We start from the raw sequence: 25446 nt of genomic DNA, 5'->3' as shown, positions 1-25446 counted from the left end.
CCGGCCCAGAGAAGCGGCCCATATAGTGGGGTCTCCAGACAGGAAATCTGGAAAGACCACCTCTTGTAGCCCCTTTGTGAGTTAAGGAAATGGGGACCCCAGAGTGAAGTGAGCCCCCAGGTGACAGCCTGCATGAGACCAGGGTCTCCTATCCACCCAGCCTCCCCTCGCTGCACACGGTGCCCCCACGTGCCTGGAGATCAGCCGCCGAAGCTTGCTCTCAGCATGCAGCTGTGTCTGGAAGGTACCGCGGCCCGAGCGAGTGGGCTGGTCCTGCAGGTTCTGAGAGGATACGACGTGGGTTCTGTGGCCGAGGGGCCACTGGGGAGGCGGGGTGAGGTGAGGGCTTGGGCTGCGGTGGGTGGTCACCGGTGCGGGTGGGGAGCAGCGGAGGGGAGGACGCAGGGTTCTGCTTCTAGAAGGGGGTTCCGAGGGGCCGAGGGCGTATTTCGTGGCTTTGTGCAGGTGACGCCGTGGGTGTGTTTGCACATGTGTGTGTCTAGACTGTTTAAAAACTATTTGCGGTTTACGTGTATAGTACAGAATTCAGACGTCACAAAAAGGTGTTTGTGAAAGAGCGTCTTTCCTTCCCCGGCCGCCTGCCCCAGCCTACCACCGCTGCCATCCGTATCCTCCCACAGCTAACCTCTGACACGAAGCTTCTCTTCCTCTCTGCAGAGGATGGCATCCTACACACACGTGCCACAGTTTTTTTAAAACTTAATTAATCTTGGATGTTTGTTCCGTATCAGCTGATGTAGAGCTGCCTTATTCGAACGAGCGCTCTGTATTCCGTTGTATGATAGGCTCACAGTATAAAGCCCGTACCCTTTCCCCTGAATGCAGTGAAGCCTCTCCACCCTCTTCTAAGCCCGAGTCTGAGATTAGCAGGTGGGGGTCACACCTCTGCTGTCTGCCTGCTAACTGCCTCAGCCACAGGGGAGCTGAGAGCCGGCCTCTCACACTCCGGACACTCCACTTCTAAACCGGGGCTCTTGGGTCCACTATTCCCCAGCTCCTCCTTTTCAAGCACCTCTTTGAAACTTTTCACATCCCCTTGTCACTTTTTCTACCATCCGATGGGGACTGACAGGCATCAGGTAATATTTGGAGACTTGGTTGAAAAATGAAAGGATTTTTGCGGAAGTACGTCAGCATAGAGAAGAGTCACTTTAACAGTAGCACCAGCATTATTGATGTGGAGAGGTTGCTTAGGCAGAAAACCAAAGTGTACGGTCCTTAGAAGGTAACCAGCAGCCTCACCCGCAGAGCTGCATTAAGTTCCGGAGAAAAGCACTGATGCTTTTATGTTAAGAGGCTTGTTTTCCAGATGCAACAGAGCGTAGTCCCTTCCTTGGCTCCTTGCTGCCTCTGAGGGCTCTGACTCTGCCCTTTCTGTTTCTTGGGCTGGTTTCCCCCTGCCCTTGGCCTGTGTGCTTGGAGGGAGCACACCCTCAGGGCTCTGCCGGCAGCTCTGCTCTGTCTGCTCTCCACCCCCATCTCTGACCTCACAGGCTATTTGTTTTTTATTTCTTCTTCTAGAGTTCCTTTGTATATAAATTTTTTCAAATTTGGTTATCCCATTTTCTCCTGTTTTTAAATAAAAATATACACACTTTTATTCCTTTTTTATTTTTCAAAGAAGTGGCATGATTTTGAGGAATATAAAGGAATATAGGTTATTATAATGTGTACTTTTGCTGGCTTGGGTTCTAGCTCTGCTGCTGAATTGCTCTGTAACTTTGCAAAAAGCACTTAATCTTTAGGTCTCAATTTTCTTACCTTAAAGATGGGGATAAAATTTTTCTGCCTTATTTTCTTTATGATACTTTTGTATCATATGAGCAAAAGTCCATTAAAAGAACTTTGAAAAGTATTAAGTGATACATACATACACGGGATGGAGTATTTAAAACACTACGAAATATTTGCTATTATAAAATAGGATGGTTAAGTCTTTTTTTTTGCGGTACGCGGGCCTCTTAACTGTTGTGGCCTCTCCTGTTGCGGAGCACAGGCTCCAGACGCGCAGGCTCAGTGGCCATGGCTCATGGGCCCAGCCGCTCTGCGGCATGTGGGATCTTCCCAGACCGGGGCTCGAACCCATGTCCCCTGCATCAACAGGCAGACTCTCAACTACTGCGCCACCAGGGAAGCCCGGTTAAGTCTTTCTGATAAAATAGGTCTAAAATATTTGAAATAGGTGCATGAAATAGGTTACACAGACACTGACTTTCCATATGGGCACATTTAGTTGGATTAAGGAAGACTAATGGCCCACTAGGGAGCTGTGTCTAGTTACACAGGCAAATGCAAATCAACGCTTTCTCTCCTCTTTTTAAAATAATCAGGACTAGGCCAGGAAATGATACGCCCTCTGCCTCACCTTTACTTCAGGCCTGTGGGAGGAGGAGGGTGGGGCTGGAGAGTGGGGAGGTGATGGGCTCTGTGAGAGAATATTTGCTAAAGACAAAGGCTGGGTGTTGTGGTCTGAGGGGGTGACTGTCTCAGAGGTGGGGAGAGTTCACGACAGGGAAGCAGGTGCAGGTGGGCACTCGAATTTTAGAGATGGATCTGTGAGCCGGTACGGCTGGGGTCAAAACTCTGACACCAAATTGACCAGAGTGAAAAAGAGCCGGGGTCCAAGCCTGGCTCTGCTGCCACATGGGGTGACCAGACTTTACTTTCAGATCTGTGAACAGGCCACATTACTCATTATGTTTGTAAGACATGAAATGTGTTCATTCAAACAACCTTACTAAAAACCCCGTAGAAACATCATCTCCATCTTCTCTTCGATACATATGCATATTGTTTGTCATAAACATGTATCTAGTACTTTCAGTTCTGCGTTTTTCATTTAATATGATCATCTATTCAGCTTTCAGCATTGCTGCTTCTTTACTGTATGTATTTGTTTCCTGGGGTTGCTGAGACAAAATTAGCACAAACTGGGGGGCTTCAAACAACAGAAACGTACTCTCTCACAGCTCTGGAGGCTGGAAGCCCACAGTCATGGCGTCTCTCTCCGGAGGCCCTGGGGAGGGTCCTTCCTGCCTCTTCCAGCTCCCAGAGCTCCAGGTGTCCCTGGGCTTGTGGCCGCATCCCTCCTGTCTCTGCCTCTGTCCTCATGTGGCCGCCTTCTCGGTTTCTATGTTTTCTGCTTTTCTGTCTCTTTTAATGTCGCCGAATTTAGGAAACACCCTAATCCAGGTGATCTCATCTCGAGGTCTTAATTACACGTGCAAATGAGGCGACAGTGGAGGTTCCAAGTGGACGAATCTTTGGGGTCTCAGTTCTCCATTTTAGCAGCCATGTAACCCTTCCTACTGATGTGCTGGCCATTCTATATCTTGCTGACATTTTGCTAATGTGAGCAACAGCTCTGCACAGACTGTGTGTACGAAGGCCATGTAACTGTTATTTTCCTTGTGGGTTATTTTCTTGGGATAGTCTTCTGAAGCAGATTTATGGCAACGGTGAGAGCGGTTTTCCAGCTCTTTTAACATGCTGCCAGGGTGTGGCCCAGAAAGGCTGGATGTCTGTGATACCCACAGCATTATGTGAAATATCTGGAAAACAGAGAAGCCAGCAATCGTTTCAGTGTCTGATAGGAGGCAGATATCCAACAAGTGAAGAATCAGCTGCGTGCAGAGCACCAAGGCCTCAGAGAAGACCTGACCTGACCGCCTTACCTTTTCTGTGGTGCCGCTTTACCCCGCGCAGCTCGTTCGGTGCTTTCTGAGGGGCTGGCAGCTGAAGAAGGTGGTCACCGGATTGGTAACAGAGCCTTGGGTGAGGGCGGGGGCTTCCCCTGGCCTGTGAGCAGCTTGCCCCTGTTTGTGAAGGAGACGAGTTTTTCTTAGTTCACCAAGCTCAGGGTTCTCTGCACTTCGCCTCCCGTCCCGGCTGCCTTGTCTTTCTGCTGAGTTTTCTGTGCCTGACGGGTGATGGCCTAATGGGCTGCCCCCTGGGAGGTGAGCTTAGCAGGGATCAAAGACAATGCCATGAAGTGTCCCACTTCTGACATCAGCCAGTTGGCAGGAGGGGAGCAAGGGAAGAATCAGGGCCGTTAGGAAAATGCTTCCATCCCCAGCTTAAAACAAGGCCACCCAGACCCTCCACGGTTGGTTTTGGAAGGGGACGCGCCTTGGAGAAGGGTTGGCTGGACCGTGTGTCTCCACATTTGCGCCTCTAGATTTCAGTGCCGCAGCCGTCCGCCCTCAGAGGGGAACCACTGCACCCACGACCCTGTGGCCATCGATGCCCCCTGCCCATCCAGCGCCCTGCAGTGCCTGAGACACAAGCGGGGAGTCCAGTATTCAGATGCGAGTGGTCTTACGGCCGGCGGTCACCGGAGTTAAATCTATGTGGCAAGTGCCTAAATCTAGATTGTCTGGTTAGGAAACAGAGTCCCCCAGCAGCGTGGGCACCCGGGAAGTACCGGGTCTTCTTTCTCCAGGCACCCATCGCCCTCTGTGGTCAGCTCCACCTTTAACACCCACCCCTGGAGCAGCTAGACATTTGGCCTCCAAGTCTAGCCGAGCATGAGGACAGGCCTCTACCTGAGGCTCAGTCTGGAGGTGATGACTGAGCACGGAGTCTGACCCCCTGAGTGCAAACCCCAGCTCTGTCTCTTACCAGCGTGTGATCAGGAATGACAGCTAACACTGCTAAGTTTCTGATTCTTCACCTGTAAAATGGGGGTGATTAGAGTGTTAAGTTCAGGGGCTTGTGGCGAGGAGTAACAGAGATAAGCACCCAGCACAGCATCTTCCACACACAGTGCTCAGAGTCAGGGAATGTGTAAGGAACACACACGTGAAGACCGGCCCCAGGGGCTTCCCTGGTGGCGCAGCGGCTAAGACTCTGTGCTTCCAATGCAGGGGGCCAGCTTCGAGCCCTGGTCGGGGAACTAGATCTCACATGCGTGCCACAACTAAGAGTGCACATGCCACAACTAAGGAGCCAGAGAGCCACAATGAAGGAGCCCGCCTGCTGCAACTAAGACCTGGCGCAACCAAATAAATAGCTAAAATAAATATTAAAACAAAACAAAAAGACTGACTCTCCTCCTGGGGGATTGATAGGAATTATCTTACCTCCTACTCAGATGCGTGTGGCTCAGCACTTTAGGCATCACTATAATTATTGTATTGGAGAATATGACTCCATAGCACTAAATCCACACAAGAAGAAATAACATGGTCTCTGGAGTCTGGTGGATGTGGAGTAATCGCTTTACAAGGCCTAAATCACACTGGGAGGTTGCTTTCTCATGAATAGCTCAGACTTTTTTTTTTTAATCATTGCAAAAGCTAATTTATTTCACTCTTTTTATAAGAACAGAACAAACTCTTGATCCCAGTTGGGCCCAAATCACCTATTTTCGAGGCTGATTTTTTAAAAAAATTTAATTAATTAATTTTTTGGCTGTGTTGGGTCTTCGTTGCTGTGCACGGGCTTTCTCTAGTTGCAGCGAGCAGGGGCTACTCTTTGTTGCAGTGCATGGGCTCCTCATTGCAGTGGCTTTTCTTGTTGCAGAGCACGGGCTCTAGGCACGTGGTCTTCAGTAGTTGTGGCACGTGGGCTCAGTAGTTGTGGCTTGTGGGCTCTAGAGCGCAGGCTCAGTAGTTGTGGCGCACGGGCTTAGTTGCTCCAGGGCATGTGGGATCTTCCTAGACCAGGGCTTGAACCCGTGTTCCCTGCATTGGCAGGCGGATTCTTAACCACTGTTCCGCCAGGGAAGTCCTCAAGGCTGATTTTTTAAAATCTCTACAGGGAGCAGGGAACTTTAAAGCTATTAGAGCAATGCTGCTCTCCTCTGTGAATAGCCTGAATTTGACTTCAGTTTTTCCACCTGCAAAAAAGGGGGACTGTGTTAGGGTTCTCCAGAGAGAGAGCACCCATGGGATATATGGAGACACACACGCACACACACGCACACACACACACACGGAGAGAGAGAGCGAAAATAAGGAATTGGCTCACATGATCATGGAGCCCAAGATCTGGAGTCTGCAAGCTGAACCCAAAGTAGCTGCTGGTGTGAGTTCCAGTCCAAGGGCAGGAGAAGACCAGTATCTCAGCTCAACGGTCAGGCAGGCAGCTGGTCCCTTTACTCAGCCCTTTTGTTTAATTCAGGTCTTCAACTGATTGGATGAGGCCCACCCACACTGGGGAGGACAATCTGCTTTCCTCAGTCTACTGATTCAAATGTTCATCTCATTCAGAAACACCTTCACAGAATATTGTGTGGCCGAGTGTCTGGGTGTCCCGTGGTCCAGTGAAGCTGACACATAAAATAGCCGTCACAGGGACTGAAGACACGTGTCCTGCTTCCTTTCCAAACTTCTACTCAGAAAGAAAGGATGGAGGTGGGCTCCAGGTTGCCACAGATCAAATAATTGTGAGACAGTGGTCTTAAAAACCAAGAAGAAGTAGATGATTTTTACTCTTAAAGACGGTCAGGCCACTATCTGAGTCTTTTTTTCACTATCTGAGTCTGAATGGGCTGCCATAACAAAATACCACGCACCAGGTGGCTTAAACAACAGAAACTTATCATCTCACCATTCTGGAGACAGGTAGCCCCAGATCAAGGTCCAGCAGGGTCAGTTTCTGGTGAGGCCTCTCATCCTGGCTTGCAGACGGCCACCTTCTTGCTGTGTCCTCACCTGGCCTCCCTCAGTGCATACACTCCTGGTGTGTCTTCCTCTCCTTATAAGGACACCAGTCCTATTGGGTCAGAGCCCCACTCTTAGGACTGCATTTAACCGTAATTACCTCCCTAAAGGTCCCATCTCCAAGTACAGTGACACTGAGGGTTAAGGCTTCATATATAAACTGGAGGGGGCGGGGTACCCATCTTTTTACCTCCCTGGAACCAAAAGATGTCATATTCAGCATTTATGGTGTAGACATGGCTCCTTCCAACCCTTAACCCCATGAAGAGGAAAGATGATGAGGTTCAATGAATTATAATGAAGGCTCTGAATGCCATCATAATCACCACTGTTGTCATTATCATTTTTATCCCAAGACATTAAGAACCTGTTCATAACATATTTGGTGGTTTACAAAGAGAACTCGAAAAATCGATTTACTCAGCAATGTTTATTGAGCATCTTTGATGCCCTTGACTAGCTACTTTTGAGGGGGAGGGAACCAAGATGAATAACAACCCCTGCCTTCAAGGTGTACCAGTTTTGTAGGAATACTTAAACACATGCACACGTACACATACCAAGAATCCAAAGTGGAAAGTGTTAAATGTAATGGAAGTGATAAAGTGACAAATGTGCACTCTGGGAGTTTGGAAGGGAGATAAACGTAGAGTTGATAAGAGTCATCATCCTTTATTGAGCATTTACCGTGTGCTTGGCAGTTAGCTTAATCACGGTTCTCCAGTTCTAGGATCTTACATCATAAGGTAGACAAAATTCAGCTCACAGTTTACCAAGCACTGCGTGTACCGATGGGTAAAGCACTGTGTCTGAGACTCTCTCAAATGCGAAGATGATTAAGACAGGTGTCCCGTCCTCTAGAAACTCATAGTATAAATAGGAAACTGTAGGAATGGGTGCTCAGCCGAACAAATTGCTATCAAATAAAAAAGTGTTCTCACCCTCTATTGGCCGGAGATAGGCACCTGTCGGGAAGGGAAGGTGAATCTGTGTTTGTGCTTGGACACTTGGCGAGTCTCCACGTGCGGCCAGAGCAGCTCTATGTGGTAATACCTTGCGGAAAAGCCACGGATTTGCCTGGAGTGACATGGGGTTGGAGGTCTGGGCCTGAGGAGAGCGGGAGAGGAGACAGAAGTGCTTTTACTCTCTTTAGCACTGAATGGACTCTGGTGGGGAAGTTTGCACCGAGACCAAGGATCAATGACGGCCCTGCCCACCACTAAACTGGGGAGGGGAGGGGAGAGTGAGGGAAGTTCAGTAAGGTGGACAAAATCTGAAGTGTGAAGAGAGGGCCAGACCCATTGTCCCCACCTCCTCCAACCAGAGGAAGCGGGGCAAGCCCCTGGCCCTTCAACATCACTTGTGGTCACCAAGAGAAAGGCTTATTACTGAGCAAAGAGGCAGCCAGAATACTGGTATCGTTGTGCAAGTTCTGGGCTTAAAAGTAGGAAGAGGGAGTGATGAGGAATGGATCAAGAAAGAAACCTGAATATAATGGTGGAGGGAGGAGTAGAAGCGGGAACAGAGGACGCACTGAGCACCTGCTATATTCTCACTAATTCTTATCTCAGTTAATCCCCCAGCAGGCAGGCCGGCCTCGATGGAGGCGCAGCGGGCTTCAGAGCAGAGGCTCCACCCCTCACTCAGCACAGGCTGACGAGCGGCAGCAGGGCTGAGCTCGGAGCCTGTCCCTCCCACCCAGTACCCTGCCCCACCACTCCTGCACTCCCCCGGGTTGGGGGTGACTTCTCGAGCTGAGCCCCAAGCAGGTGCCTTTCCTGCCTGGGCTGGGCCTTCCTGGCGCAGCTAGTGTTTGGCCGCAGGAAGAGGATGAAAGTTTGGGGACCGTGAACGTTTATTCTAACAGCACTTTACATTTCTTTCCTAAGCGGCTGGAATTACAAAGGCTGATCCTACAGAGCATAGCGTGGGAGCCTGGAGCCCAGCCGCGCAACCCGCGCGTGCGGCGCCCGGGCAGAGACCCGAGCCGCGGGTGGGCGGGGAGGAGCGATTGTGACCTGCCCGGTCCCTCCCTCGCCAGCACTGTGATGCTGCAGGGCAGCCGCTGGTCCCCTCCCGCCTGGTGTCACAACAGCGGAGGCGGCTGTATCTGGAGCAGTTGGAGTGGGCAGGCCCAGCCGGGAGCTAGCGGGCTACGGGAGCGGCCGCGATGGTGAGCCTGCCGGGCCGGGGCGCGGTGCGCTGGGGGTTGGGGGCACGCGGCGCCCAGCGCAGGGCCGCATCTACGCGGGGGCTAGCAGCCATCACTTTGGATCTAAGGAGTTCGAAGTCTCCTGGGGGTGTCAGTTCAGGGTCGAGGGATTCGTACCCTCGGGCGGAGGACAAGCCGGTGCCAGTGCCCCTTCTCGTAGAGAGAAAGTAGTGACGGGGGCGAGTTGCCCCTTAAAGGGACCCAAGGGAGATGTGCACACTCAGGTGATGGGAAGGGGTACATGGGGGCCCTCGCAGAAGAGGTGAGGCTCTGAGGCATCACCTTGGGGCAACTCAGGAATCCGAGTGGGGGAGGGGCAGGCAGTCCAGGGATTCCCGGAGGCTGGGGGCATGGGCGGTCAGGTCCCTACACCCAGCCAAATTTAACAGAGCCCCGAACGTGTCAGGGGACTTAGGGCGTCACAGCCCCACGCCTGGGGGCTTCGTTCTCCTTTCCCAACCCCGGCCATCTGGCTTGGGCTTCCCAGGCCCCCGGCACCCGCTCCAACTCCCCAGTTTTTCCAGTGGTCCAAGCCAGAGGACTCTGGCCCACAGGGCTCTCCTTCCGGAAGGCCGGGGGTGGGGTGGGGCTTCAGATCAGTGGTTTCCTACCCTGGCCTCTGGTCTGCCCACCTCCTTCGTGGACTTACTTGCTGGAGATGACCTCCCCCACCTCCTCCCTTCACCCCCTGCCCCCTGGGCTGGGTAAATTTGCCTCCAATACATTTGCCCGGACGCCTGGAAAACCAGAAATCTCCTCGTCCAGAGCCCGGCTCTCTGGGCCACTGGGAGTGGGGTGGAAAGGTTGGGTGGGGAAGGGGGCAGAGCGAGCAGTCTCACAGGCCAAGGTCAGGCTTTCCACACTCTTGCCCGGGTGTCAGTGACCAGCAGGACAGGTGAGGACTGCCCTCCTCCCGGCCTCTGCTTGTTCTGGAGAGTGCCCAGGGCCCCTGGCTCTGGCCCCAGCTCTGCTGAGTCTAGTCCAGGTCTGTCCCGCACCCTCCCTCCCCAGAGCAGCCTCCTCGTGGCCAGAGGAATCCACTCCTGCCTGAGGCCCCTGGTGCCGGGTCACGGAAGGAGCTGAGCTGGGAGTTCAGAGTTTTGGCTCCTGTCTCTGCAGCTAGCTGTGTGACTTCAAGCAAGTCACTTAACCTCTCTGAAGTGGTTTTTCTCATCTACAAAATGAAGAGGGCTTATGGTTCAAATTTTCAAGGCTCCACCTAGTTTTACTATTTTAACCTTTTTATTACAGAGAATTCCAAACATATACAGAAGAAGAGTGTTATAATGAACCCCTGTATATGCCTCATCCAGTTTCAACAGTTATCTACTTATGATGAGTCTTGCTTCATTTACTCCCCTTCCCCTCTCTCCCTGTTATTTTGAAGCAAATTCTAGGCAGCATACTCAAGATTTGATATTTAATATTTATAATATCTAGCACGTAGCTAGTGCTTTATAATTTTCAAAGTGCTGTCTCTTGCACGTTTTAATTCTGACCTGAGAGCCATAGTGAGTCTTAGAGGGGATCCCATGATTCTAATCCAGCTCTCTGAGCAAACTTCAACGTGCATTCAATAGGCCAGTTTCTGAAAATACCTAATAAACCAAAAAATGTAAAGTAAAACCTTATTTTAAATGTGCTAAAGAATTTGAAAGATGTTTAACTGAAAACCTATGGCTGAGTATTTTGGAAAGAGAATATCTTTATTTTGAAACACTGAATTTTGTATAGCAGGTTCTATTTGGAATATTAATGGGCAGCACTGTCTTGATGGGGAAACTTTTTTTTTTTTTTTTTGCGGTATGTGGGCCTCTCACCATTGCAGCGTCTCCTGTTGCAGAACACAGGCTCCCGACGCGCAGGCCCAGCAGCCACGGCCCACGGGCTCAGCCACTCCGCGGCATGCGGGATCCTCCCGGACCGGGACACGAACCCATGTCCCCTGCATCGGCAGGCGGACTCCCAACCACTGCGCCACCAGGGAAGCCTGGGAAAACATTTTTATTGACCATTTCACACTCACAGAATCTAAATTTATTTATTTATTTATTTATTTATTTATATTTATTTTTGGCTGCATTAGGTCTTCGTTGCTGTGCACAGGCTTTCTCTAGTTGTGGTGAGCAGGGGCTACTCTTCGTTGCGGTACACGGGCTTCTAATTGCAGTGGCTTCTCTTGTTGTGGAGTACGGGCTCTAGGCGTTCAGGCTTCAGTAATTGCAGCACGTGGGCTCAGTAGTTGTGGCATGCAGACCCTAGAGCGGGTGGGCGTCAGTAGTTGCGGCACATGGGCTCAGTAGTTGCGGCACGTGGGCTCAGTAGTTGTGGCACACGGGCTTAGTTGCTCTGTGGCATGTGGGATCTTCCTGGACCAGGACTCAAACCCGTGTCCCCTGCATTGGCAGGCGGATTCTTAACCACTGCACCACCAAGGAAGTCCCCAGAACCTCTTTTTCAAAACCCCTTGACTCATTCCTGAAAGGCTAGGCTGACACATCTGCACAGCTGGACCCAGAGTCCCACCCGTGCCGAAAGGACTCTCCTTCCTCCAGTGGCTGGGCTTCCCTCCTGAGGGTTGGGGAAGGCTGCCCGTGTTGAGGATGGATGCAGCATTTCTGTAGTTTCTAGGTGAGGATTTTAGAACTAACCCTGTAACTGAGCATTCCCATCTGCTCCCAGGGTCCCTCTGGTAACCAGGTCTCCTGGGAACTGAGACTGTGACACCCTTTTTGGCGTCGGTGATTCCAGGCCTCAGAGAATGTGTCTGTGGTTCACGGGGGGAGTTGAGAGCACAGCCTCCTCACTGCACTCCTCCTGGGGGGGCAGGCCCGTGAGTTCAGGCGGGAACTGGCATCAGATGGCAACAAAGAGCCTGTCTTCCTGCAGAAATGGGCAGCTAGAAGGCAGAGTGTCCTGGGGGTGAGGTGGATGCTGCTCCCGAGTCCACAGGCCTCTGCAGACGCCCTGAGCGGGCAGCGTGGCTGAGCCCCACAGGGCCTGGGCTTAGCTTCCGACTCCGAGCACCCCGGGGGCTGCGGTCACTAAGTGCGGGTCCCCAGAGGTCCCTGGGCACATGCTGTGGGTGGCAGCGGAGGCCCCACCCCCAGGCACTGTGTCCACAGGGAGCGTCTGGGCTACAGTTGGGCCCACGCAGAGCCTGGGAGTGATGCTGTGGCTCAGTGACCTCAGTGACCTTGAGAGGAAGATAGAAAGTTACAGTAATTTTTGAGGAGGAGAGAGCTAGTGAGTACAGGGCTAGTGATGGGGTGGGTGGGAGGATGTGGCTCTTGGGGGCAGAGTAGACCCACTGCTCCCTCCCTTTGGCCACCAAGGGACTGACAGGACTGTCTGTGGCCTTTGTGGCTGACGTCCCCCGTCGGCGTCGTCCTGTTAGAATTTCTCCCAGATGAAGAGCCCAGGAGGAGAGTGGGTACCGTGTGCGGCGGATCAACACTCGCTCGCTTTCTCCGGCACCTGACCCCAGTGTTGGCTGAAGCTCAAGGGCCTTTGACCTCGAAGGGTCTAGAGAGTCTAGGAGTCTACGACCAGCCCTGGCCACTCCCGAGGGCCGCCTCTGCCACCCCTGTTGCTGCCCTGCTGCAGCACCTGCAGCCTGATGTTAACTTAGGTCGACTCTGTTCCTGCTGTTTCTGGCTTGCTATCTATTCTTTGAGTCCAAATGTGCTCTAATTGAAGGATTTTGAGCAGAGGTAGTGCAATCTTTCGTGAACCACATTGTTCTTACTTTAATTATCCCTCTGGAACACTGGTTCTACTTTTTACCTGTCATCTCCGACCTAGATCCTGAAGTGTAGGTGATTTATTATCCTAGCCTGAGAGCTAGAAGTAATTGGGTCTAAAAATATGCTTCCTGAAGGCAACTGTGTGGCCCTTGACCCCACAGGTGGTCGGGGTATGTGGCCTGGTCTCAGGTTTTCACTGGCCTACGCTGTCAGGTCCCTTCCAAGATAATATGCCAATTTCACTGTTTTGTGATAGTTCGAAACTATTCTTAAAGCTACAAAGCCTCCTTCTGCAGAGGATTGCAGTGAGCTTATCAGAGTCCTCTGAGAGCAAATGAAAAGGAAACGATTACTATTAAAACAGAAATAATATAAGGTTGACCTGAGGAAAGATTTCTTGCAGTGGAGTTATAAGAGGACTGCCAGGTTCTGGAGTGTCTTTTTTCTGCCGTCCTGCAGAACTGGGCACCCTCCCCGGGGAGGATGCTCGTGGGCAGCTCTGTTGCTGCTTCTGCCCAGCCTTCACAAGCCTACACTTCGGACAAACCAAGCCTTTTGTGGGAGCTGCCCTAAATTCTCCCGCCTCTCGTTCACACTGCTCCAGAATCCAGCTGAAACACCTGCTGGCACATCTACATTCTCCAAGATGTCTGCAAATATTCCTGCTGGGGGAAACCAAGCTGCAAGCTGTCTTTTCTCCTTTGAGCCCCTGTTGCCTCTCAGGCCCTGGCCACTCCCCTTGTTAGATGGACTCTAAGCCTCGGCAGGGTTTTCTTTCCAATCACCCCTGCGGCAGTCAAGCCCTGTACTCGAGGCTGGGTATCTGGCCAGGAAATGGGGACTCCTTGCTCTCCACCGGGTAAGTCAGAAAAGCAAAAGAGCGGCTAGGAGCCATGCAGTAGAGCAGTGATGGGGAGGCGGGGGCTGAGGGAGGGCGCCGTGGGGCCCCGGCTGGTGTGGGGCCTTCCAGACCTTCTGCATGAGGGGACGACTAATGAGCGACTTGAAGGGCAAGTGGGAGTTGGCCCAGTCCCTCCTGATGCCGTCTTGCAGACAACGACAGTAGCTCTGTGCTGCGGGAACCAACAGAGCAGGTCTCTTTGGTAGCCACCCAGCACTAGGTCTGGGGAGGGGTGTCATGTTTTCCTCGAGGAAGGGCGCTCCTGTGTTAGGTCTCTCCAGCTCCCTCACCTTCACCCCCTGGACTGCTGGGCTGGAGGCTCCAGCACCACTGGTGGGACCCCCTTCATCTCACAGGGGCCCAGGAGCAGAAAGCTGGCCTGAGCCCTACAAGCCCAGAGTCAAAATAGAACTGAGGGAGGAGCAGTGTGAGAGAGAAAGCAGCAGCTCTGCCTGGCCAGAGACGGAATCTGAAACATGAGTTTGGAGCAAACACATGATGTAAAGTTCCTCTGCTGAGTCAGCTCACCCCCCGGCCCTGGCCTCGGCACTCACCACCCGGAGAAACAGTCCTGGTCTTGCAGGGAGGGTGGCCCACTTTCAGAGGCTCCCACTGCGAGCCCTTCTGTTTCTGTCTGCGATGGAGCTTTTTTTGGTTTGGAGGTTTGCCGTCCAAGCTCGCCTTGTTCTCTGCTATCAGGCTTGTGCTGCCGTAGGTGTGGCCCACCAGAGCCCAGAGGGTTAAGAGTGCAAACGAGGCAGGGGGGTGGGTGGTGTCAAGGAGAGGACTCGGGCCGAGGTCAGAAGACCTGGATTTGGGGCCAGGCTCTTGCCCTGTGAAATTTCCAATCTGCCCCTTTACCTTTCTGAGCCTCAGCTTTTTCACCTGTAAAATAATGGGGTGGGAATCATATTCGGTGATCCGTGAGGCCAGCCCAGCTCTAGAATCCTGAAGGCTCTGAGCTCACATAACGTCCCTGGTCATGGCAGATGGGTGACCTGTCTTGGGCATGAGGGCTGGCCCCCAGGCCGTCAGCACTGGGGGTGCTTTGCGTGTTCCTGTGTAGAGCCTCCAGGAAGGGGGTGGGTGGCAACGAGGCACAGTGGCCAGAGGAGCCGTGGGGTCCTTGTCCTCTCAGAGCAGGTGCAAATGGTGCACAGACCTTAGCACCATTAGTTAAATGAGGGGGCTCCCCTAACTTTTCATTTCACTGGTGATTTCCTCATGTGACTTTATGTAATTAATTAATTAATTTAGGCCGTGCTGCGTGGCTTGTGGGATCTTAGTTCCCCGACCAGGGATTGAACCCTGGCCCCGACAGTGAGAGCACCCAGGTCCTAACCACTGGACCGCCAGGGAAGTTCCCCCCTCGCATAACTTTAAAGTTCTCATTTGCCCTGACAAACTGGGCTCTTGGTCATTGCTAGTTGAATCAATGACAGAGTGAAAAGGGACAGGAAGAGCCTGGCCCTTCGCAGTGGGTCGTTAGGGTGAGGGGAGCCGTCACTTGGCTCTTACTCTGTTTCCTTTCTTTAATTTTTGTCATTTTAGTATGAAAACCGTCAAACCTTCAGAGAAGTACGGTAGTGTATCGCCACCCATACATCCATCATCTAGATTTAATAATTACTATTTCTCTGCCATGTTTACTTTACCTGATGTGTTTGTGTTCAGTAGTTGTGGCACACGGGCTTAGTTGCTCCGCGGCATGTGGGATCTTCCTGGACCAGGGCTCGAACCTGTGTTCCCTGCATTGGCAGGTGGATTCTTAACCACTGTGCCACCAGGCAAGTCCCCCCCAACACACCATCTTTTGATTTGTTCAAACCAGAATTCAGTTAACATTCACATACTCCATGTGGATGTTATGTGTCTTAAGTTCCTCTTGATGTGGGTCAGTCCCTCCTTCACCTTTGTTTTTCATGAGTTAAAAAGATTGGGTCAATTTCCCTGTAAAATGTCTCACCTTCTGGATTCATGTCGTTTTCTCGCCATGTCCCTTATCCCTTGGACCCCTGTGTTTTCTATAAAGTGGGAGCTACATATAAAGGGTGTAATACGTTAAGGCTGAGTATTTTTTTTTTTTTTTTGCGTTACGCGGGCCTCCCACTGCCGTGGCCTCTCCCGTTGCGGAGCACAGGCTCCGGACGCGCAGGCCCAGCAGCCATGGCTCACGGGCCCAGCCGCTCCGCGGCATGTGGATTCTTCCCGGACCAGGGCACGAACCCGTGTCCCCTGCATCGGCAGGCGGACTCTCAACCACTGCGCCACCAGGGAAGCCCCTGAGTCTATCGTATACCTCTGGTTACTCTTGTGAATTAGTGTAACAGGGAAAACTCCTCCTAAGGAGTGTGCGTGTGTGTGTGTGACTGATTTCATCTGTGGAGACTGGCATATTGACTAGCATGAGGTTAAAGGGGTGTGAAAACCTCCGTATCACCATGTTGGTGGTTTTCAGGACCCTGAGATCCTTTACTCTTCCTCCTCTGACCTTTGATATTCCTGAAATACCCCTGTTTCCTTCCAGAAAGGCCCAGGGGATGCCTGGAGGATGGTTGGGAGGTAGGGTCACAGGACAACATGTGGGACCTGCTCCTTTCAGGTCTCTCCGGGTCCCCTCAGTTCACACCCCCCCCCAGGAAGCCACAGCTGCATGTGAAGGTGTGGTCTGGTCGGTAGCTGCTGGTTATGGGGGGTTCCTGGGGGAAGGACCCTGCTGCCTTAGGCCTGAATTGAGTCCAAAGATAAAGTCCTTTCATTGTGAGAGGAACGTAGCCTGAGGTCTCCGGCTTTCCACCTGTGCCTCTTCCAGGTGGAGAGTGAAGCTCCAATAATGAAAATGCATAATGATAAGGATAAGAGCAATCACAACAAAAGTGATCGGTAACTTATGCTTTTCAGATGAAGGGGGTTTACGTAACTCAGCCCAGGTCACACAGCACAGCATGTAACTTGAGAGGCAAGATTTGTGCCGTGGGGTGTGGGTGGCTGTGAGCAAAGCCCTTTCCTGGCCACCAGGCTCACAGAAGCACAGAGGCCAGGGCACAGAGACAGGTGTGGAGCAGTGCCACGTTGTATAAGTGTTAGGGCACCGGCTCCTGACACCACTGGCTTCCCTGCACCCACACCCAGGGAGCCCCAGGGTCCCAGGAGTCCCATACCCCATGCCCAGCCACGGTCTCTGGAGGCTCTGCTCCTGGCTTGGGTTCCCCGGAGCTGGAAAATGCCAGGTCGGGTCACAGTTAAGAATAGAAGGCCACACAGTGGGCACATGCTTCCCTGCCCAGCTCCATCTCGAGCACACAGTCTCCTTGCAGGGCCCCTGCTTCCCCGGTGGGGTGTTGGGGGTGACGAGTACACCGTCCCAGCAAAACCATAACACACACTCACACACTCACATCCACACACACACACTTACACATATATACACACATACACACCACACGAATGTACACAACACAAACACACACGCACACCCCATCCTAAGCTGTTAGTACCAGGACCAGTCAGGTAACTGCAGCTTCACACCAGAGCAACATAGAGAAAAGGACGCTCTAAAGGTCAGCTTTCCTTAGCACTTGGCCTGATGTGGGCGAAGGAGCAGGTTATGGTGGCCACAGAGGAACTTTCCAGTCCCTCAGAGTTCAGGAGGTGCCGACTTTGTCCCCTCCCAGCCCTCCCTTGCTGATGTACTGATCCTTTCTCATTCCTACAGTTGTAGCCAGAACACTAATGACACCCATGATACAGACTCCAAAGTACATTCCACCGTGTGCTTCCCTGTTCTGTGATGCGGAGACGGGGAGCGTGTATGTGAGTGAGTGTGTGTGTGTGTGTGTGTGTGTGTGTGTGTGGCGGTGGCTGGGAGACTCAGGCTGCAGCAGGAACGGGAGCCCTGCGCTGGGCACGGCAGTGGATTTGGGTGTGGCTTCTGCTGTTCTCACTGGTTCTTCCTTTGACCAGCTCCATCCGTGCAGGAGTCTCGTGGTTTGGAATTAGCCCAGTTTCCTCCACGCAGCTGCCCTCTTTTTCCTTGTCTTGACACAAAGGATTAACCCTGGAAAGCAATCTTTACAGCAAACCACAAAGCTGCGGTGCTTCTTTGGAACCGAGTCTTGATCCGGATGCTGTGGTGCCCAGACCCCACGTGGCGGGGGCATGGCATGGCGGGAGGCATGGGTGTCCTGCCCGTTGAGTTCCAGGGATGGACAGGTCCTCAGAGGTGGGGGCCTGGGGCCCTGGGGGCCTGGGGCAGAGGCGTGGCCGGGCCGGGGCTCTGACTGGGCTGCTCTCTCCCCGCAGCGGGAATGCATATCCGTCCATGTGGGCCAAGCAGGGGTCCAGATCGGCAATGCCTGCTGGGAGCTCTTCTGCCTGGAGCATGGCATCCAGGCCGATGGCACTTTTAGCACGCAGGCCAGCAAGGTCCAGGACGACGACTCCTTCACCACCTTCTTCAGCGAGACCGGCAACGGGAAGCACGTGCCCCGGGCCGTCATGGTCGATCTGGAGCCCACCGTGGTGGGTGAGTGTGGGCCAGGGTCCCCGCACAGGGACAGCACCGGACTGCAGAGGCCGTGGTGTCTGGGGAAGCAGATCTGCACGTGGAAGGGGTGGCTCATCCGGAGCCCCCCACCACATGACTCTTGGCTCCTAGAGTTCTCCGCAGTCTCGGCATCTCAAGTGGGGATCACAGATCTCTGCTGCCCATTAAAGCTCCAACCTAGTGCTCTCCACTGAAATCTGCTGAGACAGACCGACATTGCCGACATTGTTTATTAAATACTAAGGGTCAAAATACAAATAATTTCAGAAATTATAAGATGCCCTCAAACAGTCAGTTTCCCAAAGTGTATGTTTCCGATCTACGGTAATTGCAGTCTGTCCCGGCGGCCTGGGATAACCTTGCAGCATCTCGCTCACGAGACGAAATAGCAGGCACTTTCTCTTACAGCCAGAGGCTGCCGTAGGTTAGAATGAACCTCTTCTGGATCTTAGGGAACAGGAATTCTGACTTGTGTTGGGGCAGGATTCTTGCTCTCCCAGCTCCCCCGGCCCCAGTACCCCCTGGATCAGTCCTCGCTCTTCATCAGGATTTTCTCATCTTCAAAGTCTGCTCACCAGCGAAGGTGGACAAGTCCCCCGGGGATGTCTGGGCACTGCCTGCGGTGCCTGAACACTGTTTCTAGGGCCACAGACCCCAGGCCCTCTATCCCATGGACGCTTGTACAAATACAGAAAGGGCAGATGAGCTTCCCAGGCCACTGCATAGATGGGTGCTTTCCCTGGGGGAGCAGAGGGACCCTGTAGAAGAGAGGGGCTGTAGGTGGGGCCTGAGGCACCTTGGCCTGCTGTGTGTCCACTTTGCGTGGACCTTGGAGGTGAGCAGAGCCCCCGGCCCCGTGGCCTCTCTTGGGCTCCAGCTCTTCTGGAGCCTGGAACATAGCTTTGCTTCAAAGTTGTTCTGAAATATCTCTAATGCCTGACATGTATTGTTGCCACCAGAGATGGAGGTTAGGGCTGGGACAATTCCGGGGGAGCCTAGGAGCCAGGCATATTCTGAATCTTTCTCTGTGTCCCTGGAACATTTGAATGCAAGTGAAATCGGGTTAAATTCTGGGGTAAATTTTGCAGCATGAATGAAAAACAAGAGGGAAGCCTTGTGGGTCCAGGGGGAAGAGGCAGTCAACTTTGGTGTTTGGCCAGCTTTGTAAACCCAAGGCTTTTTAAGATCCAGCCAGTAGAGCAGCTGGCTTCTCATTGCTGCTTGAGTCCCGGGCTTCTGGCTCTGTTAGTGCCTGTGTTACCCTGGAATTCTCTTAGCCTCGCAGGTATATTATAGGGTTGTCTGTTTCCACCTCAATGGAGTTCAGTAGGTAGGGGTGCCATGTGTATTCTCTTCTGGGAACCAGGTAGTAAGACTGATGGTCCCCTCTCTTGGTAGATGAGGTTCGGGCAGGAACCTACCGCCAGCTGTTCCATCCAGAGCAGCTGATCACAGGAAAAGAGGATGCAGCTAACAACTACGCGCGGGGCCACTACACGGTGGGAAAGGAGAGCATCGACCTGGTGCTGGACCGCATTCGCAAGCTGGTATGTGTTTACAAGGGCAGGGAGCTGGTGAGCTGGACGTACTAGGATTCGCCTCTCTGAACAGGCTGGGTGGAGGCACGTGACCCCTGGCTACAGGATAAACGCCTAAGATTTGGGAATTTCTGCTTATGTCCGTAAGAGGCATTCACAGGGCTGACGCCCCTTCCTCTGGCTGGACATTGTGGGCTGCCCTCCAGGTGATGCCCCAGTAGCACTTACAGGTGCTCTACGGTGGTGTCTGGGGAGATTCCAGGTGTGAGAAAGGCGAAGCTCTTTGCTTCCTGTCAGCACAGTTTAACAAAGCATTTAACTTGGAAGAGAAGAGGAAGATTGTTGATCTATTTCAGCACTTACAAACGGCATTACCAATGTCAAATACGTTCCGTTTAATCCCCTAAATAATGATACAAAGGAGGTCTTGTCCTTGAACTTTACAGATGGGGAGATTGAGGGCCAGGATGGTTCAATAACTTGGTCTGGGTCCCACAGCTAGAAAGTGGCCAAGTCAGGATCTGAACCGGGTTGCTTTGACTAGAAAGCTCAGGGTGGGTCCCTTGTCTACTTGATCCCCCTTTCCTAATCTGTACAACGGAAAAGGTTGGGCTTGATCAGGGGTTCTTGGGAGCTAAGGATGCGGAATTTTCTGTTTAGAGGAGGGCTAGTAGGGTTCATCAGTCTCAGAGCCGTCTGTGATCCCTAAAGCTCAGAACCACAGGACTGAACACAGTCATAGATCACGGCCAATGGGGAAGTTCTGTGACCTGTGAATTCTCTTAGTTCTGGTGAGAGCTAACTGTCAGGTCCTTGCTTAATTATCACAACAACCTCATGAGATGAATTTTTTTTTTTTTTTTTGCGGTATGCGGGCCTCCCACCGCTGCGGCCTCTCCCGTTGTGGAGCACAGGCTCCGGACGCGCAGGCCCAGCGGCCATGGCTCACGGGCCCAGCCGCCCCGCGGCATGTGGGATCTTCCTGGACCGGGGCATGAACCCACGTCCCCTGCATCGGCAGGCGGACTCTCAACCACTGCGCCACCAGGGAAGCCCGAGATGAATATTTTTTATTGTTCTCACTTTAACCAAGAAGAAACATGAGTCTGGAGGGTTCAGTTCAGTAACTTGCTCGAATTTTTACGACTCGGAAGTGGCAAAGTTGATGTTAAATCTCAGGTTCTCTGACCCATTTATCTTCCTGAGCCACCTTCCAAGGTTGGGCTGGGATGTGTAGGTCTGCAGTTCCCGCAAGATCAAATGACTAGGGCTGGGGAAGTGGGCAAGGAGCTGGGGCTCTCATGGGGCAAAGTCATTAACCGCCGTGGTTCTGGAAGCTCATTCCTGGTCCAACCAGGCCACTGGGCTGGAAGCTTCATGGACCCAGAGGTGTGTGCAGGTTTGCTGCTCGTATTTTAGCGGTTCCTCCCAAGACCGCCGAGGCTCCTTTGTGTTTCCTTGCTCCTTCAAGGCTGTTTTGATTTCACCCACTTGACAACGTTGAGGGATAGAGTGGGGCAGACAGAGAGGCCCGTGAGGGAGTCCTCAGAGCCTTGTCTCGTGTCCTCCGCTCCCAGACAGATGCCTGCTCAGGCCTGCAGGGCTTCCTCATCTTCCACAGCTTCGGGGGCGGCACCGGCTCCGGCTTCACTTCTCTGCTGATGGAACGCCTCTCCCTGGATTACGGCAAGAAGTCCAAGCTGGAGTTCGCCATCTACCCGGCCCCCCAGGTGTCCACGGCCGTGGTGGAGCCCTACAACTCCATCCTGACCACGCACACGACCCTGGAGCACTCGGACTGCGCCTTCATGGTCGACAACGAGGCCATCTACGACATCTGCCGCCGCAACCTAGACATCGAGCGCCCGACGTACACCAACCTCAACCGCCTCATTAGCCAGATCGTGTCCTCCATCACGGCCTCCCTGCGCTTCGATGGCGCCCTCAACGTGGACCTCACCGAGTTCCAGACCAACCTGGTGCCCTACCCCCGCATCCACTTCCCCCTGGTCACCTATGCGCCCATCATCTCGGCCGAGAAGGCCTACCACGAGCAGCTGTCCGTGGCCGAGATCACCAGCTCCTGCTTTGAGCCCAACAGCCAGATGGTGAAGTGTGACCCCCGTCACGGCAAGTACATGGCCTGCTGCATGCTCTACCGGGGGGACGTGGTGCCCAAGGATGTGAACGTCGCCATTGCCGCCATCAAGACCAAGAGGACCATCCAGTTTGTCGACTGGTGTCCCACAGGCTTCAAGGTGAGAGCTGGTGGCTCGGTGGAGACAGACAGCTAGAGAAGCAGAGGGAGACAGCAAGGATGGGGAGAAAGGTGGGCGCTCAGGGTCGTGGACTGATGTACCTTCCGTGGGAGCTCTGGGATGAGATGGGAAGAGGGGCTTAAGCCAAATGTAACACTAATTTCATTCATTAACTCGTTCATTCACCTATTTTAGGTCAGGAGAGATTTTGAGAGGATTATTGGAAGAGGGGGAGGGCACTAGGGCAGTAGGGAGAAGGGCTCCACCTCTCCTGCCCTAAGATCTGCAGACATCTCAAAGGTCAGGCAGAAAGGACTTTTCTCTTACAGGGAGGAGTGAACGGGGCTAGAACGAACTTGTGTGCAAGTGGGATGAAGAGGATGACTGGGTGGAAGTAGCTCTGATCTGACGGTAGATCAGAGAATGCAGTAACCAGATTATTCAAGTTGCCAGAGAGGTGTAATTCCCTCCTCTAACACCTCAAAAGATGTGTTCTTCTCTCCCCAGTTTATTTTGAAAAATTATTCGCCCTGTAAGTTTTCATCGATTTCGAGTAAGGATAAGGAGTTCCATGGTTATCACGTGGTTGTGATTCACATTATGAAGCCCTGACATTTCCACTAACCGGGAGTGAGCTGGGAGCCTGTTGTAGGTCTGCGGTCTGGGGAACACCGGACTCTGAGGGTTGGTGTGGGTACACAGTAGCCAGGGAAGGCCCCCAGCTCCCAGGACCAGAAGATGTCGAGCACTGGAAGTCCCCCCTGAGTCGCCCTGGCCGGGCAGGCAGCTGCCCCTGCACTTGTGCCTGCTTGACTGCTTTGTCCTGTGTCCCACGGTCTCATCCGAGTCCACCATCAAAGCGGCTGCCACCATTCATGTTAATTAGACCCCTGGCAGGCCTTTAATAATTTAGAGGTTTGCTGAACACCAGAGGTGGTTGTGACAGTTGCTCGAGACAGAGATGAGCACGTCTCAGTTTTCCCTGCTGGGACTTAACGGAAACAAGACACCTCATGCTGGCTTCTCAGCTGAGAGGCTGATGGCAGAGAGCATTTCCCACCCTGCTCTGCTCCAGCCACGTACAGAATCCTTTGCCCTGGACTGTGCCTATTTTTATGTGGCAGCTCTGGTCACTCTTGCGAAAACATTCAGGATCTTCCCCCAAGTTGTTGGGTTTTAATTCTTTCAAATGGAAACAAACAACAAAACAAGCTAGTAGTAAAATGAATAGGCAAAAAAAAGAATGAGATATGAGGGTGGTGGAGAAATTAACAAAAAGGACATGCCCCCGTATTCTTGCCCCTTTATTTTAAGCTGAAGCTCCGGGGTTATGACCAGAAAGATAAGGCAGTGCTAGAACCTTTAGCTGCTTCTCAGAAAAGCACATGCCGTGGGGGTGGATGGTGTTGAACTTCACCCTGTAGCATCCTCCCCAGGGTCAAGGGATGCTACTGCTGAAAAGAGAGCAGAGTTGGCTGGTCTAGTGAAATATGTCATGTGGCATTGCCTTCTCCCTTCTCACTTTGGTCCTTTGCCCCTGTCTCAGCATCACCTCCACCCCCAAGATGCCACTTTTGTTTAAGAGGAATGATAGATCATTGTGAATTCATTTAGTGGGTTACCCACCTTGGCTGTACAGCCTGCTGCCACTCCCACCTCCACCTCTCAGAGGACATGCATTTTAAAGCTACGAATTTAAGAGATTGACAGTTAAGACCTGGTGGCCTGGTGGAGAGGCATTTTGGGGCCAGCTCCATGGTTCTCAGTGTCCCATGAGTATTATCACAGTTGTCACCTGAGGCCCCTTCCAGGTTCCTAGAGTTCCTGGGGTCGGCTCCATTTTGGGGTATGTGTGGGGAGAAGGGAGATTTCCGGGATATTAGCCCCCTCATCAGGTTGGGCTGGATCAACTTGGAGGACCCTCCATGCTGCCAGAACTTGGGGGATTGGCTCATCCAGCAAGAGTTTTAATTGACTTTCTTTGATTTCCATGCTTTTCTTCCAAGAAACCCCACTCCCCAGAGATAGAGGGCCTGGTAAATGCTGACACCATCCCCAGAACCTTTTGCATCTCTTTATTTATTGCTTGAGAATATCTCCCTGATCTTTTTTAAAATTGATTAATTAATTAAGTTTTGGCTGCGTTGGGTCCTCCTTGTTGTGCACGGGCTTTCTCTAGTTGTGGCGAGCGGGGGCTACTGTTCGTTGCAGTGCGCCGGCTTCTCATTGCGGTGGCTTCTCTTGCTGCGGAGCACGGGCTCTAGGCGCGCGGGCTTCAGTAGTTGTGGCTCGTGGGCTCTAGAGGGCAGGCTCAGTAGTCGTGGCGCACGGGCTTAGCTGCTCCGTGGCATGTGGGATCTTCTTGGACCAGGGCTCGAACCCATGTCCCCTGCATTGGCAGGTGGATTCTTAACCACTGTGCCACCAGAGAAGTCCTCTCCCTGATCTTTCAAACAGCCCTTCACCCTTGGCAGAGAAACTGCCCTAAACCCGTTGACAGCATAACTAAGAGGAACCCGAGATACCATTGGAAGGAGTGAACTTATAATAACCCCCGTCTGCTGGCACTGCACACGCGCCCTGCTTGACCCCCTGTTCCCTATCCTCATTTGCCTGCTTGAGTCTCCCACTAGGGTTTCCACCAGCCCTTCGCCTCCCCTTGAGTTTCCCGGCCCAGTGCCGCTTGCTTTTGCTTTCTCTCCCACACGCACCTCTCTACCCACCCGCCGTCCCACCTCCTGATCCCCTCTTCACATCCAGGCCTGCTGCCCCACCCACCACGTGACCAAGGTGCCCCAGCTTGTGTTATCCGCTGACTGCCGCATCTTCACCCTCTCTTCCCCAGGTGGGCATCAACTACCAGCCCCCCACGGTCGTCCCCGGGGGAGACCTGGCCAAGGTGCAGCGGGCCGTCTGCATGCTGAGCAACACCACGGCCATCGCCGAGGCCTGGGCCCGCCTGGACCACAAGTTCGACCTCATGTACGCCAAGCGTGCCTTCGTGCACTGGTACGTCGGAGAGGGGATGGAAGAAGGAGAATTTTCCGAGGCCCGGGAGGACCTGGCTGCCCTGGAGAAGGATTATGAGGAAGTGGGGACTGATTCTTTTGAAGAAGAAAACGAAGGGGAGGAATTTTAAATACAAACGTTCCTCGTGGCTGTGTCTCTTTATTCCTGCTGCCCCTCCAAGCACGTTTAACTTTTCCTAGAGCAGCAGACCCCGGCCTGGGTCCCGACACCAGTACCTGTGGGTGATGGGGCCAGCACGGACGCTGAGCTCTGCCAGACCCTCCCGTGGGGGAGCACAGCTCCGTGTCAGCAAAGGAAACGAGAGTCACTGTCTCTGGGTTAGGGTGCAGGCCAGTCACACCTGTGCAGAGACCTAAGCGGGATTTAAAATTCTCTGTTAGGCTGGGCTCACCCCAAACACAGCCTGCTGGCTGGGGAGCAGAAAGGTGAGATCTGGGCGTGGGGGAGATTCTGGAAAGGGAGTGTTCTCAGAGTTAGAGTTAGAAGCAAGAGCCCATTTCCTGCCCTTGTGAATACACAGATAAACGAG

At 52.9% G+C, this 25446-nt stretch overlaps 1 protein-coding gene across 1 annotated transcript; it reads left to right on the top strand.

Annotated features, from left to right (window-relative positions):
- The first annotated feature begins 12 nt into the window (after positions 1-12).
- On the top strand, positions 13-25044 carry LOC111176583 (tubulin alpha-8 chain). The gene is made up of 5 exons (XM_030761821.2): positions 13-8859; positions 17848-18070; positions 19490-19638; positions 21207-21887; positions 24733-25044. The coding sequence occupies exons 1-5, from the start codon at positions 8857-8859 to the stop codon at positions 25024-25026; spliced, it is 1350 nt and encodes a 449-aa protein (XP_030617681.1). The 5' UTR covers positions 13-8856; the 3' UTR covers positions 25027-25044.
- Positions 25045-25446: the final 402 nt, after the last annotated feature.

The sequence above is a fragment of the Delphinapterus leucas genome, chromosome 11 (assembly GCF_059928025.1).
Source record: "Delphinapterus leucas isolate spDelLeu-1000000601 "Yukka" chromosome 11, BTC_Dleu_Yukka2, whole genome shotgun sequence".
NCBI lineage: Eukaryota > Metazoa > Chordata > Mammalia > Artiodactyla > Monodontidae > Delphinapterus > Delphinapterus leucas.
Note: the sequence above shows the minus strand (reverse complement) of the source record. Positions and strands in the feature narration are given on the sequence as shown.